General features: G+C 44.3%; 1 protein-coding gene across 1 annotated transcript; it reads right to left on the reverse strand.

The window, feature by feature from the left end:
* Positions 1-293: 293 nt before the first annotated feature.
* On the reverse strand, positions 294-9,453 carry LOC144490973 (phosphatidylinositol-3,5-bisphosphate 3-phosphatase MTMR4-like; the record flags this gene model as incomplete). Its single annotated transcript, XM_078208647.1, has 3 exons — positions 294-376; positions 1,967-1,999; positions 9,337-9,453. Coding segments are annotated over 3 exons (233 nt in total), but the record flags the coding sequence as incomplete, so codon positions are not given.
* Between the last annotated feature and the right edge of the window lie 7,499 nt (positions 9,454-16,952).

Below are 16,952 nucleotides of genomic sequence, written 5' to 3' on the forward strand. Positions count from 1 at the left end.
TACTAGGACTAGCAACTGCATGCAAGTTCAAATCAATAGATGGGCGCTTTCAGAATCAAGCTGGACACAATGCTTACAGCAGTATATACTTTTGATGCATCTGCATGCTCCTTATTACCTCTCTCCTCAAATACACCCAAATTACACCTTATTATCCCTCTTCTCCACAATCCCATTTTTACCTGATGCTTTGGGTGCCCATCTGACAGGCTGGAGAGACTAGCTTTATGCTCATTCTTAATGATCTGGTGCTACTATCCGAGTTCTATATCAATGAACGTGACGCAACATACCTGACCACCTTGGAATCTTTGCATACAATGTGAAGCTGGAACATGTCCCGACTCTCAACAGCTTCAATGAGCCGTACAGGCACCTGTAACAAGAAGATAAATGTAGTTCAATCACCAGTAACCAACTCTGCCAAGAAATATCACATTCAATGGCAACTTTAAACAGTAATTATACAGAAATATTACAGTAACCAATATTGCTGTATTTGCACATCACATCAAATAAACTAGATTCATTTGGTTTAGCTTGGCAGTATGGTCATTGTAGTAAGCCCACATGGAACAACTTCCAAATGACATGACAAGTGAACACTAAACTTTAAATAAACTGTTGAAAATACTATCTCAAAGTCTGAACAAAATTAAGTTACAATTCAGCTCCTGTTTGAAAGTGTCATTGTTGTGTTTCTAAATTTAAGAGTCAACCCTTTTCAGGTGTGAATGCATACTCCCAAACTGTTTCTGCCACCACTGTAAATGAGCATTCAATTGACAATTATAGCCACCAGACTGCTTGCTGACCAGAGCCCTTCTACCAGAGATACTATTAGTGTGGTAATTTCCCAGGCATTTACTTCTCCAACAAGGTGAGAAGGCTTTTTGCATTGGGATAGGCAAGATGGTTGACTAAAATTTAATGGTGATAAAAACCTCCAAATTCTGCAGATCACTTCAAACAGACTACAATAATAGGAACACAAAAGAGAGAAGCTAAGTCTCATGTCGGTCAGATTTTATTTGCGCTCCAGAGAAAACCATTACAAGACTTTCTACATGAGCATTAGCCAATGAACACTGCAACTTCATGCAATAAAATCAGCAAATGCACAGTAAATAACATAGGGCTTCTATAAAAACGCTAACCTGCCTTTTCAGATGTTGATAGCACTTTCAGCATTTCTGCTTTTATTTGAGGTTTCCATGTTTGCAGTTTTCCTGTCATCTCAGTACAATTTGCATTTTTCTCTTACAACATAGATAATAATGGCACTTCTGAAGCCGATAAAATTGTATCAACTACTGATCAACAACTAAGTATTAAACTGCCTATATTCCAATTATTATCTTACGAGACACCAGTGAAGACAAACGCCAAATTTGAAAGTGAGTTAATGTGCAGAATATGGATTCATGCAGGTTAGGCTGATAGTCTAAAACTGTGGTATTCTACGTTTTCCTGCGTTTTCTGCAAATGCTTGGTAATAAAACATGATTGCTACTCTGGTTCCTAATGGCCATTTTTACCCAAAGGTTTGCTCAACAACTCCAGGTACACATCGGGAAAAGTCCATGCTTAATGGCTACCCATGGTTTCTATGTTACATCTACTGAGTACCAGCAAACTGCCTAATTAGTAACAACCTTCAAGCGTGCAAACATAAGAATGTGAGGGAGTGAAGTGAGAGGAAAGTGCTAGAGCACAGGGCTCCTGTCTGTACATTTACTAAGGCAGCATCTTTATGACACATCTGTCTGTTGTCCAAATGAGGATGAGGATGAAGAAGTTTCAAGTTGGTCACACTTTATCCCTATCTATGCACTTTGTGACACAGCATTGCAATGGAACCCTAAAGCCTACATCTTTGATTAAGACTGTATACACGCAAGCTGTGTTGGATACACTGTTGTATGCGTAACCAGCAGTGAAGTTCACACACACACACAGTACTTACTGAGATGTCACCGTCCACACCCTGCAGAAAGGTCTAAAACAGAACAAAAGGAAAGAGAAGGGGAAAATGAAATCAAAATAATAAATGTGAGAAAGGCAGGAACCTTATACACTGAAAATACTTGCTATTTTCTAAAGTCAAGACACAGCAGGCAATACAACCTAATCAGAACTAGAGCAAGCTAAAGATACTGCATGCCAACCAGTATCCAGTACTGCATTCCAACCAGTACCGCTACCTAGTCTTCTTAATACCACCCTCACCCCACATTATAGAACCCAGAGACTGCATGCCAATGTGGGCCTATTGCAATAGAATGGGAAAAATCATAGTAAAGCTGCTGCCATTTTAGTTCAGTAAATAATTTTCTGCCTTATGGCTGCAATATACATATACTGCATAGATATAGCCATTATTACTTCAACATCACTCATACGCTTTAAGAAAGAATTTGCATTTAAAAAAACATAAGAGCAGGAATAGACTATTCAGCCTGTTGAGCCTGCTCTGCTTTTCAATGCGATCACAGCTGATTCATCTACTTCAATGCCTTTTTCCTCCCATGCTATTCCCATATCCCTTTATGTCATTGCATCTCTGGTTCTAGATTCCCCAACCAGGGCAGAATTTTGAACTGTATCTGCCCTGTCTTTCCCTTTATGTATTTATTAGCACCTTTCATGATTTCAGGTATGCCAAAACACTTTAAATCTGATGAAGTATTATTGGAATGTGGCCGCTGTTGTAATGTATGAAACATTGTACTGAATTTGCACACAGCAAACTCACAAAAGAGCTATGAAATAAATGACCAGAACTGTTTTAACCATTGGTTGCGAGAGATAAATGCTGAGCAGGATATAAAAACTCTTCTGCTTTTCTTTCTACAATGCTATGGGACCTTCTACATCCAGATAATTTAACATCTCACCCAAAAAAAAACACTTCACAGATAGTGCAGCACTCCCTCATTAGTGCAGTATATCAAGGTCCTCTATTATTCCTGTTCAGGGCCTCTCCAAGATCATCTCGCCCATGAAACCTGTATCTTACTCTCTGAACACTACTCCCACTAAACTGCTGACCATCTGAATTCACTTAATAGCCCAAAGCCAGGAGTGTGATGGAATATTCTCCACTTGACTGTACGAGTGCAGCTCCAACAACACTCAAGAAGCTGGACACCATCCAGGACAAAGCAGCCCACTTGATTTGACACCCCATCCACAACCTGAACATTAATTTCTTCCACCATTAACAGACAGGGGCGTGTACCATTTTCAAGATGCACCGTAGCAACTTTCCAGGCCTCCTTGCACAGCACCTTCCAAACCCATGACCTCTGCCACCAAGGACAAGGGCAGCAGAGGCATGGAAACACCACCACTTGCAAGTTCCCCTCCAAGCTACACACCATTCTGACTTGGAACTATACCTCACTTCCTTTACTATCGCTGGATCAAAATCCTGCAACTCTTTTTCTAGCAGCACTGTGGGTGCACCTGCACCAGATGGACTGCTGTGGTTGAAGAAGGCAGTTCACCATTTTCTTGAAGCCAATTAAGGATGGGCAACAAATGCTGCCCTTGCCAGTGACATAAAATTCCCATTCCCTGGTACAGTCCACACTTTCAAATCTGCTATCACTCCTTGAAAAGCTCATTTTTGACCTCTTGCAAATTTCCAATCCAGCTCCACTCTCCTATTCCTTTCTAAAGTCCTTGAATGTGTTGTACTTAAATCAATGTCCATCATTCTCGGATCCAAGCATCAAGCTCTCCAAACAGATTTCTACCCTGTTAACTGAAACGACTTTGCTGAAAGCCACAAATGATATCTTATGTTAGCGTGACAATGGTGCATTATCACATCATTCTTCCCTGCCAGTCTGCAGCCTTTTGCACATTGACCATACCATCCTCTGAATATCTCTCTTCCATTATCTACCTAAATGGGTCTGCACTTTGTTTCATTCGTACTGATCCAGTGATAGCAAAGATAGCTTCCCTTCCAGCTCCCACATCAGTACCTCTGGAAACCCCAAGAAACTGTCCACAGCTCACTATTTCTCACGTACATGCCATCCTTCAGCAGTCTCTCCAGAAAACACATTCCACTTTAAATTGACAACACGCAACTCTACCTTACTACCATCGCTCCTGATCCCTTCACAACATCAGCTCACACTGCTGATCTAGCATCCAGTATTAAATGAGCAGAAATTTCCTCCAAGTATTGAGAAGACTAAAAGCATTCACCTTTGGCACCATTACAAAATCTGTCCCTAGCCACCGATGCCATCCCCCTCCCTGATTACTTGCTAAAGCAGATCAATCGTAGCCAGTGTATCCTATTTGATTCACAGCTGAGCTTCCAACTCGTGTTACTTTCTTCTTTACCAAGACTATCTACTTCCAATAATATCGTCTCTCTCTTTCCGTCTTAGCTCATCTATTGATAAAACCCCATTCAATAGTTTTGTTAACTTAAATATTCCAATACTCTTGTAGGTAGCCTCCCATCTTCTGCCCTCCAATAATTAAGTGTATCCAAATTTCAAATGTCTGCATTCTAGTTCGCACAAGTCATCTTCATCCATTATCTTTTTGCTTGCTGTTCTACACTGGTTCTTGGTCTATGATCATCTTCATTTTAAAATCTTTCCATGGCTTCGCCCCTCCTCATCTCTGTCACTTCCTCCATCCCTATAACCCTCCATGAACAGAGCATTTTGGTCTCATGAAGCCCCAACACCTTGTTGCATCACTGGCAGTCATACTTTCAGCTCCAAGCCTTAAACATCTAGCCCCTCTGCACTTTTATATCTCTCTCTTCCTTAAAAACCGACTTGTTTGACAAGCTTTGGGCCATCTTTGTGTCCCCAACAAAGTGTTTGCCATTAATGTTCCCATGGAGCATGTTGAGATATTTACTACATTAAAGGCAGCAGCTAAATTCAAGTTGTTGTTAAAAGCACAATCTAAATTCAAGTTGTTGTTGAACATGCAATCTACGCTGGGAACATGTCTTTAGTGGGACCTGAATGCACAGTTTTCTCAATCAGAGGCCAGAGTAATATCACTAAGCAAGGCAGACAACCCAAGTAAATTCACATCACCCTGTCAACACAAATAACTTGGGACTTCCTCCTACAGAAGCCATTCTCACAGTGGGTGTAACTACACATCCAGATACGTAGCCAAGTCAACACCAATATGAAACAAGGTGCTATTCTCTGCCAGTAGCAAAATTATCTTTTATCATTTAAATAAAAAATAAATTATAAATTGTCGCTTGATACAATAGAACTTTAGTGTTACTGAAAAATGCGACAAGCTGTCAAAGTTTTTTGTCTTCTATTCATCCGGATGAGTGCAAGATGAAAAGCTTTGATTTGACTTGTCACGTGTATTGGTACACAGTGAAAAGTATGCTTCAACAGCATGTAACTTTCCTGCAATACTCAAATTATAAATTGGGAACACAATTCTTGCAAGGTAAACAGGTGTTTGTTCCCTCATCCCGGATTTCCTCATCTTCTATTGAATATTCTGTTCTTCTTTCTGCCAATCCAAATTAGGCAAATAGAATAGATTCAAAAGCAAATGCAAAACCTATTTTAGTACCGACTAAAATATTTATAATCAAAATACTTGACGCTTAGAGCGTGGATCACTACTTGGAAATATGATGTGGTGGCCATTACAGAGACTTCAAGCGCCGGGTTTCAGATGTTTCAGAAGGGACAGGGAGGGAGGCAAAAGAGGTGGGGGAGTGGCACTGTTGATCAGAGATAATGTCACGGCTACAGAAAAGATGGACACCATGGAGGGATTGTCTACGGAGTCTCTGTGGGTGGAGGTTAGGAACAGGAAGGGGTCAATAACTTTACTGGGTGTTTTCTATAGGCCGCCCAATAGTAACAGGGATGTTGAGGAGCAGATAGGGAAACAGATCCTGGAAAGGTGTAATAATAAGAGTTGTCGTGATGGGAGATTTTAATTTCCCAAATATTGATTGGAATCTCCCTAGAGTAAGGGGTGTAGATGGGGAGGAGTTTGTTAGGTGTGTTCAGGAGGGTTTCTTGACATAGTATGTAGATAAGCCTACAAGGAGAGGCTGTACTTGATTTGGTATTGGGAAATGAACCTGGCCAGGTGTCAGATCTCTCAGTGGGAGAGCATTTTGGAGATAGTGATCATAATTCTATCTCCTTTACGATAGCATTGGAGAGAGGTAGGATCAGACAAGTTAGAAAAGTGTTTAATTGGAGTAAGGGGAATTATGAGGCTATCAGGCAGGAAATTGGAGACTTAAATTGGAAAGAGGTTTTCTCAGGGAAATGTACGGAAGAAATGTGGCAAATTTTCAGGGAATATTTGTCTGGAGTTCTGCATAGCAACGTTCCAATGAGACAGGGAAGTTATGGTAGGTTACAGGAACCGTGGTGTACATAGGCTGTAATGAATCTAGTCAAGAAGAAAAGAAAAGCTTACAAAAGGTTCAGGGAGTTAGGTAATGGAGATCTTGAAGAGTATACGGCTAATAGGAAGGATCTTAAGAAGGAAATTAGGAGAGCCAGAAGGGGTCATGAGAAGGCCTTGGCAGGCAGGATTAAGGAAAACCCCAAGGCATTCTACAAGTATGTGAAGAGCAAGAGGATAAGACGTGAAAGAATAGGACCTATCAAGTGTGACGGTGGGAAAGTTTGTATGGAACTGGAAGAAATAGCAGAGGTACTTAATGAATACTTTACTTCAGTATTCACTATGGAAAAGGATCTTGGTGGTTGTAGTGCAGACTTGCAGCGGACTGAAAAGCTTGAGCATGTAGATATTAAGAAAGAGGATGTGTTGGAGCTTTTGAAAAGCATTAAGTTAGATAAGTCGCCAGGACCGGATGAGATGTACCCCAGGCTACTGTGGGAGGCGAGGGAGGAGATTGCTGAACCTCTGGCGATGATCTTTGCATCATCAATGGAGACGGGAGAGGTTCCGGAGGATTGGAGGATTGCGGATGTTGTTCCTTTATTCAAGAAAGGGAGTAGAGATAGCCCGGGAAATTACATACCAGTGAGTCTAACCTCAGTGGTTGGTAAGTTGATGGAGAAGATCCTGAGAGGCAGGATTTATGAACATTTGGAGAGGTATAATATGATTAAGAATAGTCAGCATGGCTTTGTCAAAGGCAGATCATGCCTTACGAGGCTGATTGAATTTTTTGAGGATGTGACTAAACACATTGATGAAGGAAGAGCAGTAGATGTAGTATATATGGACTTCAGCAAGGCATTTGATAAGGTGCCCCATGCAAGGCTTATTGAGAAAATGAGGGGACATGGGATCCAAGGGGACATTGCTTTGTGGATCCAGAACTGGTTTGCCCACAGAAGGCAAAGAGTGGTTATAGATGGGTCATATTCTGCATGCAGGTCGGTCACCAGTGGAGTGCCCCAGGGATCTGTTCTGGGGCCCTTACTCTTTGTGATTTTTATAAATGACCTGGATGAGGAAGTGGAGGGATAGGTTGGTAAGTTTGCTGATGACACAAAGGTTGGAGGTGTTGTGGATAGTGTAGAGGGATGTCAGAAGTTGCAGCGAGACATTGATAGGATGCAAGACTGGGCAGAGAAGTGGTAGATGGAGTTCAACCCAGATAAGTGTGAGGTGGTTCATTTTGGCAGGCCAAATAGGATGGCAGAATATAATATTGATGGTAGGACTCTTGGCAGAGTGGAAGATCAGAAGGATCTTGGGGTCCGAGTTCATAGGACGCTCAAAGCAGCTGTGCAGGTTGAGGCTGTGGTTAAGAAGGCGTATGCTGTACTGGCCTTCATCAATCGAGGAATTGAGTTTAGGAGTCGTGAGATAATGTTGCAGCTATATAAGAGCCTGGTCAGACCACACTTGGAGTACTGTGCTCAGTTCTGGTCGCCTCATTACAGGAAGGATGTGGAAGCCATAGAAAGGGTGCAGAGGAGATTTACAAGGATGTTGCCTGGGTTGGGGAGCATGCCTTATGAGGATAGGTTGAGGGAGCTCGGCCTCTTCTCCTTGGAGAGACGAAGGATGAGGGGTGACCTGATAGAGGTGCATAAGATGTTGAGAGGTATTGATCGAGTAGATAGTCAGAGGCTTTTTCCCAGGGCTGAAATGGTTACCACAAGAGGACACAGGCTTAAGGTGCTGGGGAGTAGGTACAGAGGAGATGTCAGGGGTAGGTTTTTCACTCAGAGGGTGGTGGGTGTGTGGAATGGGCTGCCAGCAACGGTGGTGGAGGCGGATTCGATAGGGTCTTTTAAGAGACTTTTAGATAAGTACATGGAACTTAGTAAGATAGAGGGTTATAGGTAAGCCTAGTGATCGCTAAGGTAGGGACATGTTCGGCACAACTTTGTGGGCTGAAGGGCCTGTATTGTGCTGTAGTTTTTCTATGTTTCTACTTCCTGCCAGTTTCCAGAGATGTGATTGCTGTGTGGTTACTATGGTCAAATCTATGATGTTCAAACATGATGCTATTCTGAAACCAGCCTCCCCACCCCATTCCAGGCCACCAATTCCTGGAGGATGTATCTCGGCCATCCAGTTCAACGTGGGCCTACCTGAGGCTAAATAAACAGCATATTTTGTTGACCAGTGCAAAACAGTCGACATTGGCATTATGGGCAACATCACCTTAACAACCTGACTGCATATAATTGACTGCCATTGCAACCTATTAGGTACTAGGTGCTAGTGACAGAGCCTTGGGAGGAGAGGGGGAAAAAGAGAAAGAATCAGTGCTACTATCACCTTGGCAGTAGCAATGATGATTTCTGTGCTGAGCAGATGATCAAAGTGGACTCTATGCCTTTCAGTGTATGGAGGAGAACAAGAGACAGTCAATGAAAGTGTGAGTGGGATGTATGTAGAAAGAGACAAAAGAAAAATCACACACAACTACTGGAGAATAAATAGGAGCTAAGAGTAAAAAAAAGTGTGGGAAGCGAGCAGATCAACAGATAAAGAACCACAAAGTAACTCATTAGATGTATTATTAAACTGTAAATTGATCTAAATGAAATGATAAATTTAGTACAATTTCCTAGACTGAGCTAGTCCATTTTATTTGTTCATCTAAGGAATGCCTCTCTTCAACCCTCCCTCCACTCTATCACTTTACCGTTTGGTAAACAGTTGCATTTAGAAATGCTCAATGATAAACAACATTTTTGCCAAATGAATTAACAGAAGGATGGCGACTGTAAACAGAAAACTAACAGCTTGGGTTGACAGTGGGTGCAGCAATTCCAATTCCATACTTCAAATTCTAACACCTGTCAAGTTAAGTTATGGCAGATTCAGAATAGTATCCAATAAAGAACTGCTTACATTGATTAAAGAATCTTTGTATTTAATGTGCAATCTGTAATTCGAGATAGCGATTACAGCATCATCTGCACGGCCCAGGTATTCCACACCTTCACCTTGGAGTGCTGGAAAAGGCACCTGCAAAGGACAACAGAAAATTAAAATTGCACAAGTCAGTCATTCACTGTACAACATACTTTTGCTGAATACTGATGTGAAGCTAGACCACTGCAAGATTACAGCTGCATTGTTTTGTGGAACCAGAAAACACTATCTTCTATGCCACAGAAGTGTCTTGCTCTGCTCAGATGTATTCCTTCCTGACTATCCAACTCTTCATAACTGCAGATGCTTATTTATTCATTAATCAGATACTGGCATTTACTGCAGGCAAAAATTGCTAATTTTGTGACAGTTGTTCAGGAATTCTCACTTATAGTGGCAGGAAGGCAGAATCAACATCACACAAAGAACAAAGAAAATTACAGCACAGGAACAGGTCCTTCAGCCCTCCAAGCCTGCACTGACCATGCTGCCTGACTGAACTAAAACCCCCTACCCTTCCGGGGACCAGAATTGTTAACAGTATCTAAACGTCCTTGCCCTCTGATAAATTGAGTGCTCAAAAAGCTGCAACTTCGCTGTTTGGATGAAGATGAGAAATAGGAAACATTTGATAGACAAAGTTTCTATTATAAGTAAAATATTTTTAGTGCAAAATCATTTGTTGATTCTTCACTCACTGATTCAGTAAATTATGTTTTACTATGCACAATAGCAACGATACATTAAGAGGTTATAGAGGGTTTAATAGCACGAGGGTACTATTTGAAATAGAGGAAAATGCAGGGGCAATGGGGAGTGACTGAGGAAGTGGGATTAGTTTGAGATGTAAAGCACTGTGGGACATCTTGCTATGATAAAGATGCAATATAAATGCAAGTTGTTGCAGCTTAGAACCAATTCAAACCCCTAGACTGAACAAATTCCTACTCCACTATAAACCGCTGCAGGAGTACTGACTGGTCAACTTTGGCAAGTGCAAAACAATAAGCAGCTTCATTCCATTTGGCTTCAACTGAAAAAATAAAAAATGTTCCCATGTCTGCTTTCCTTATGAATCTACAGCACAGGAGAAAGCCATGACTCATTTTATTTGCGCCAGAAGACCTCTTTCTGTGTTGCACGTGCCTATATAGCAACAAACCAGAAAATTGTTGGAAAGATTTGAAGAGTGTTCTGCCATTCTGGCTTGAACTGGAATAAACATGATCAAGCTCAGGGTGAGGATCAGGATAGTTTTTGCAGCACAATTTTTACAAGAACAACGGACCATGTGAGAACATCCAAAGCATCCGATTTCAAAAAAGTTCATCAGCACGAGTGCTCCAGATCAGTAACAGAACACCTCGTGGGGGAATAGCTAAGATTCTCTTCCTTGTAGAAGTTCTGAGATTTTGAAATGAGGGTATGCAATAGCTGAAGCACAAATTCATGGATTAAAAATGTAATAGGGAATTCCATGATCAATTGAAATCATGTCCAACATGACACGATTAATACTTTGACGTCACTATAGACAGAAAAAACTCTGGTTGTATAGTACTTTTCAAGCTCAGACGTCTTGGAAGCGCTTTCCAGCCAATTGAATTTTAAAGTGTTCATGGTTGTTTTGGCAAGAGTGCCATGTACACCCTGCGAAACATGAAAACATGATTCTACAAACATAAGAAATCAATGGGTCTTCTTCAGGACAATAGCACCACAACTGGGGTACGTTGGATCGAGTGGGGAGGAGGAGGTGGAGCATGTTGGAGGTAAGGAGGAGGAGGTGGTGGAGCAGGCTGGGGGTAGGGAGGAGGTGGTGGAGCATGTTGGAGGTAAGGAGGAGGTGGTGGTGGAGCAGGCTGGGGATAGGGAGGAGGTGGTGGAGCATGTTGGAGGTAAGGAGGAGGAGGTGGAGGAGCAGGCTGGGGATAGGGAGGAGGAGGTGGAGCAGGCTGGGGATAGGGAGGAGGAGGTGGAGCAGGCTGGGGATAGGGAGGAGGAGGTGGAGCAGGCTGGAGATAGGGAGGAGGTGGAGGAGCAGGCTGGGGGTAGGGAGGAGGTGGTGGAGCAGGCTGGGGGTAGGGAGGAGGTGGTGGAGCAGGCTGGGGGTAGGGAGGAGGTGGTGGAGCAGGCTGGGGGTAGGGAGGAGGTGGTTGAGCAGGCTGGGCGTAGGGAGGAGGTGGTAGAGCAGGCTGGGCGTAGGGAGGAGGTGGTAGAGCAGGCTGGGGGTCGGGAGGAGGTGGGAGAGCAGGCTGGGGGTCGGGAGGAGGTGGTAGAGCAGGCTGGGGGTAGGGAGGAGGTGGTGGAGCAGACTGGGGGTAGGGAGGTGGTAGAGCAGGCTGGGGTTAGGGAGGAGGTGGTGGAGCAGGCTGGGGGTAGGGAGGAGGTGGTGGAGCAGGCTAGGGGTAGGGAGGAGGTGGTGGAGCAGGCTGGAGATAGGGAGGAGGTGGAGGGGCAGGCTGGGGGTAGGGAGGAGGTGGTGGAGCAGGCTGGGGGTAGGGAGGAGGTGGTGGAGCAGGCTGGGGGTAGGGAGGAGGTAGTTGAGCAGGCTGGGGGTAGGGAGGAGGTGGTAGAGCAGGCTGGGGGTAGGGAGGAGGTGGTAGAGCAGGCTGGGGGTAGGGAGGAGGTGGTAGAGCAGGCTGGGGGTAGGGAGGAGGTGGTAGAGCAGGCTGGGGGTAGGGAGGAGGTGGTAGAGCAGGCTGGGGGTAGGGAGGAGGTGGTGGAGCAGGCTGGGGGTAGGGAGGAGGTGGTTGAGCAGGCTGGGCGTAGGGAGGAGGTGGTAGAGCAGGCTGGGGGTAGGGAGAAGGTGGTGGAGCAGGCTGGGGGTAGGGAGGAGGTGGTGGAGCAGGCTGGGCGTAGGGAGGAGGTAGTTGAGCAGGCTGGGCGTAGGGAGGAGGTAGTTGAGCAGGCTGGGCGTAGGGAGGAGGTGGTGGAGCAGGCTGGGGGTAGGGAGGAGGTGGTTGAGCAGGCTGGGCGTAGGGAGGAGGTGGTAGAGCAGGCTGGGGGTAGGGAGGAGGTGGTGGAGCAGACTGGGGGTAGGGAGGAGGTGGTGGAGTAGGCTGGGGGTAGGGAGGAGGTGGTAGAGCAGGCTGAGGTTAGGGAGGAGGTGGTGGAGCAGGCTGGGGGTAGGGAGGAGGTGGTAGAGCAGGCTGGGGATAGGGAGGAGGTGGTAGAGCAGGCTGGGGATAGGGAGGAGGTGGTAGAGCAGGCTGGGGGTAGGGAGGAGGTGGTGGAGCAGGCTGGGGGTAGGGAGGAGGTGGTAGAGCAGGCTGGGGGTAGGGAGGAGGTGGTGGAGCAGGCTGGGGGTAGGGAGGAGGTGGTGGAGCAGGCTGGGGGTAGGGAGGAGGTGGTGGAGCAGGCTGGGGGTAGGGAGGAGGTGGAGCAGGCTGGGGGTAGGGAGGAGGTGGTGGAGCAGGCTGGGCGTAGGGAGGAGGTGGTGGAGCAGGCTGGGGATAGGGAGGAGGTGGTGGAGCAGGCTGGGGATAGGGAGGAGGTGGTGGAGCAGGCTGGGGGTAGGGAGGAGGTGGTGGAGCAGGCTGGGCGTAGGGAGGAGGTGGTGGAGCAGGCTGGGGGTAGGGAGGAGGTGGTAGAGCAGGCTGGGGTAGGGAGGTGGTGGAGCAGGCTGGGGGTAGGGAGGAGGTGGTGGAGCAGGCTGGGGTCAGGGAGGTGGTGGAGCAGGCTGGGCGTAGGGAGGTGGTGGAGCAGGCTGGGCGTAAGGAGGTGGTGGTAGAGCATGTTGGGGGTAGGGAGGAGGTGGTGGATAAAGTTGGGGGTAGGGAGGAGATGGAGCAGGCTGGGGGTAGGAAGGTGGTGGTGGAGCAGGCTGGGGGTAGGGAGGAGTTGGTGGATAAGGTTGGAGGTAGGGAGGAGGAGATGGAGCAGGCTGGGGGTAGGGAGGAGGAGATGGAGCAGGCTGGGGGTAGGGAGGAGTTGGTGGATAAGGTTGCGGGTAGGGAGGAGGAGATGGAGCAGGCTGGGGGTAGGGAGGAGGAGATGGAGCAGGCTGGGGGTAGGGAGGAGGTGGTGGAGCAGGCTGGGGGTAGGGAGGAGGTGGTGGATAAGGTTGGGGGTAAGGAGGAGGAGATGGAGCAGGCTGGGGGTGGGGAAGTGGTGGTGGAACAAGCAGAGATGGTCAGGTCATTCAAGTGTTCCACTTGTGTGAAGTCCATGCAGCTTGTCTGATATAGTGCTCTCTATGTAACCAACTTATTTCAGGTTTCTATATAAACTCTTTAAAAAGTCAAGCCAGCCTTTCATATTCAACACTTGTAATATATGTGACATGGTACTTGGGTCACCCACCTAAATTAATTTGTGAGATCCTGATAAAATCTGGACAATTAACAAACTCTATACAGAGGATCTCATTTTCTGTGCATGCAGATAATGTGTATCCAGAATGATTCTTCATTTATAAACATGTAAATTAAATGCAAACATACAAATTAAGAGTGGGCTATTCAACACCGAGCCTGCTTCTCCATTTGATATCATGGTTGATCTGGCTTGGCCTCAACACTACTTTCCTGTCTACCCCCCATTCCCTTTGATTCCCTTGTCAATCAAGAATCTATCAACCTAATTCAGCATTATATATTCAATAACTTGTCTCCCCACTGCTCTCTGGAGAAGAAAATTCCACCGACAAATGACTCTCAGAAAAAATGTCTTCTCATTCCCATCTTAAATGCAAGACCTGCTATTTTTAAATCTTGCCTCTCAGTTCCAGTCTCTCACACAGGAGGCAAACCATCTCAGTATCCACCCTGTCAAATTTCCTCATGATCTTATATGTTTCAATAAGATCACCTCTCCTTCTCCTAAATTCCAATGGATGCAGGACCAACCTTTCCTCATAAGATAACCCCTTCATCTCAGGTATTTCGAGTCAACCTTCTCTGAACTGCTTCTCTTGCAATTACATCCTTAAGTGAGGAGATCAAAACTGTACACAGTATTCCAGATATGGTCTTGCCAATGCCCTGTACAACTGCAGTAAAACATCTCAAATTTTATACTCCATTCCCCTTGCAATCAAACTCAACATCCCATTTGCCTTCTTAATCACTTGCTGTACCTGGATACTAGCTTTTTGTGATTCATGTACCAGGAAGGATACCCAGATCCCTCTGGACCACTTTGTATTTAAGTAGTACACTGCTTTTTTAATTCTTCCTGCCAAAATGAACAACTTTACATTTTCCCATATTACTTTTGTTCACTCACTTTAACTTATCTATATATATCCCTTTGCAGACTCCTTATGCCTGCTTCATAACTTATTCTCTTATCTAACTTTGTGCCACTAGCAAATTTAGCAGTCATATATTCAGTCCCATCATTCAAGTCATTGATAAAGATGAGAAATAGTTTAGGCCTGTGACACGCAACTAATCAGTTTGCCAACCCAAAAATGAGCCACTTATCCCCACTCTCTGCTTCCTGTGAGGTAGCCAATCTTCTATCAATGTTAATATGCTTCCCCCTACACCATGAGCTCTTATTTTACATATTAACCTTTGATGCAACTTATCAAAAGCAGTTTGGAAATCCAACACTAGATCTACATGTTTCCCATTATCCATGTTGCTTGTTACTTCCTCAAAGAATTATTTTTTAAAAAAGCAATCATACATGATTTCTCTTACACAAAATAAATGGTCACATTTTTTGTGGGACTACAAAGATACAGGGCCAGATGAACCAAAGATGGATATATATGATAAAGGGGTGCAGTGTGTGCATGCACGCATGTGCATGCGATAGAGTCAAGTAACAAAACAGTGAGGAGCAATAATAGAAAGTCTCAGAATATGCAACTAACTTTCATGCTCATAACATTTTCCAGTTCCTGCTTTCACATTTGCACATTCTAAAACTCAACTCCACAAATTGCCATGTTAAATATCTGGCAAACTCGACTCAAACTAGCCACTGTGTTAATACATAGTATGTCAGGTCATTTTATTCCCCATTAAGCTTTAAAACACATCTGTGATGGGGTTAATTTTTTAATGAATTTTTTTTGTTTTGAGAACGGCTGGGTTTAAACCCACCATTCAAGCAGCCCATGTAGGAAGAAAATAAAGCTACTCGAGCCCTTTCCTTTAAGAAACTCGATCCTTTATCCTTCTGACAGGACAAAAGGTCGGACGACAGAATGTCCACCATTGTGCACAAGCCTGTCAGCTCTGAATCAGTATCACTGGTGGAAATCAAACAAATTTTGCAGTAAGACGAGCAAAATACTGCTGAAATAAAAATCAAAAATGGCTCATCAGTTCGGGCAGCACCCGTGGAGAGAAACATAGTTAATCACAAAATCCCTACAAGCAGGAGGAGACTATTCGGCCCATCGAGCCTGTACCAACAACAATCCCACCCAGGCCCTATCCCCGTAATCTCTCATATTTATCCTGCTAATCTCATGATACCAAGGAGCGATTGAACATGGTCAATCAACGTAACCCGCAATCTTTGGAGTGTGGGAGGAAACCGGAGCACCCAGAGGAAAGACACGCAGACACGAGGAGAACGTGCAAACCCCACAGACAGTCACCCAAGGCCGGAATTGAACCTAGATCCCTGGCGTCGTGAGGCAGCGGTGCTAACCCTAATCTTTCAGGTCGAGTGACAGTTCTGATGAAAGGCCACTCAGCTCTTTCTATTTCTCCCACCAGATGCTGTCTGACCTACCAAGCTTTTACAACATTTTTTTGCTTTTTAAATCCATTGCATTCATCACTATCAGAATTATGTGCAGACTTGAATTATCCAGAATCTAAACCAAAGATTCCTGTCAATAAAAATATGAATTTCAGTCGCGTCAAAAACACAAAAAAACTCTAATCACCAATATGTAGCATTCAGTAATGGAGAACCTCAACCATGGCCCCATGTGAACCTTCAAAACGAGTGGCAAGGTAACAAAAATGAAAATCAGTAATAGTTTTGAGTTTTTCAATCAACCAGTGATTGTCCCTTTCCATTAGCAGTTAATTCAAACAATTTACACCCCTACCTGCAATGGTGCAAAGATTCACTGAAGTCTTCGAGTCATTTCCAAAAGCTTTGGATCTCTCTACCTCTCTGAATTTTTTCTCCTTACAAATCCACAGGCTTTTAATCATCAAGTTAGTGCTGCCCAAACACTGGTACTTAATTTACCTTATTCTTTGATGCAGTCCTGCATCAGGGACTATTCTCAATTTAAAATAAACACAACTACTAAAATATGTTTGAGGACAATACCTATTCTCTCAAAACTGTAGTCCATTACCATGCAGTGCACAGAGCATTCAATGGAGAACAAAACTTTTAGTTACTGCATAAATTTCTTTAAAACATTAACTCATTCATTAAATACTTTTTAGAATAGCCAATGGACTGGAATCTTGTTGCAGTTTGATTAGTTAACTTTATTAATGAGTGCTGTAACACTGCAATATTCATCAGTAAAAACTATCGGCGGAGACATGAACCTAACATCCCTATACACTACTTGTCTACTAAACTTAATAAAATCTTTATTAATTCATGTTTGAATTAAGGGCAAGTGCCAGCACCTTACCGTATTACCATATTGCATC

The sequence above is a fragment of the Mustelus asterias genome, unplaced genomic scaffold (assembly GCF_964213995.1).
Source record: "Mustelus asterias unplaced genomic scaffold, sMusAst1.hap1.1 HAP1_SCAFFOLD_4139, whole genome shotgun sequence".
Lineage (NCBI taxonomy): Eukaryota > Metazoa > Chordata > Chondrichthyes > Carcharhiniformes > Triakidae > Mustelus > Mustelus asterias.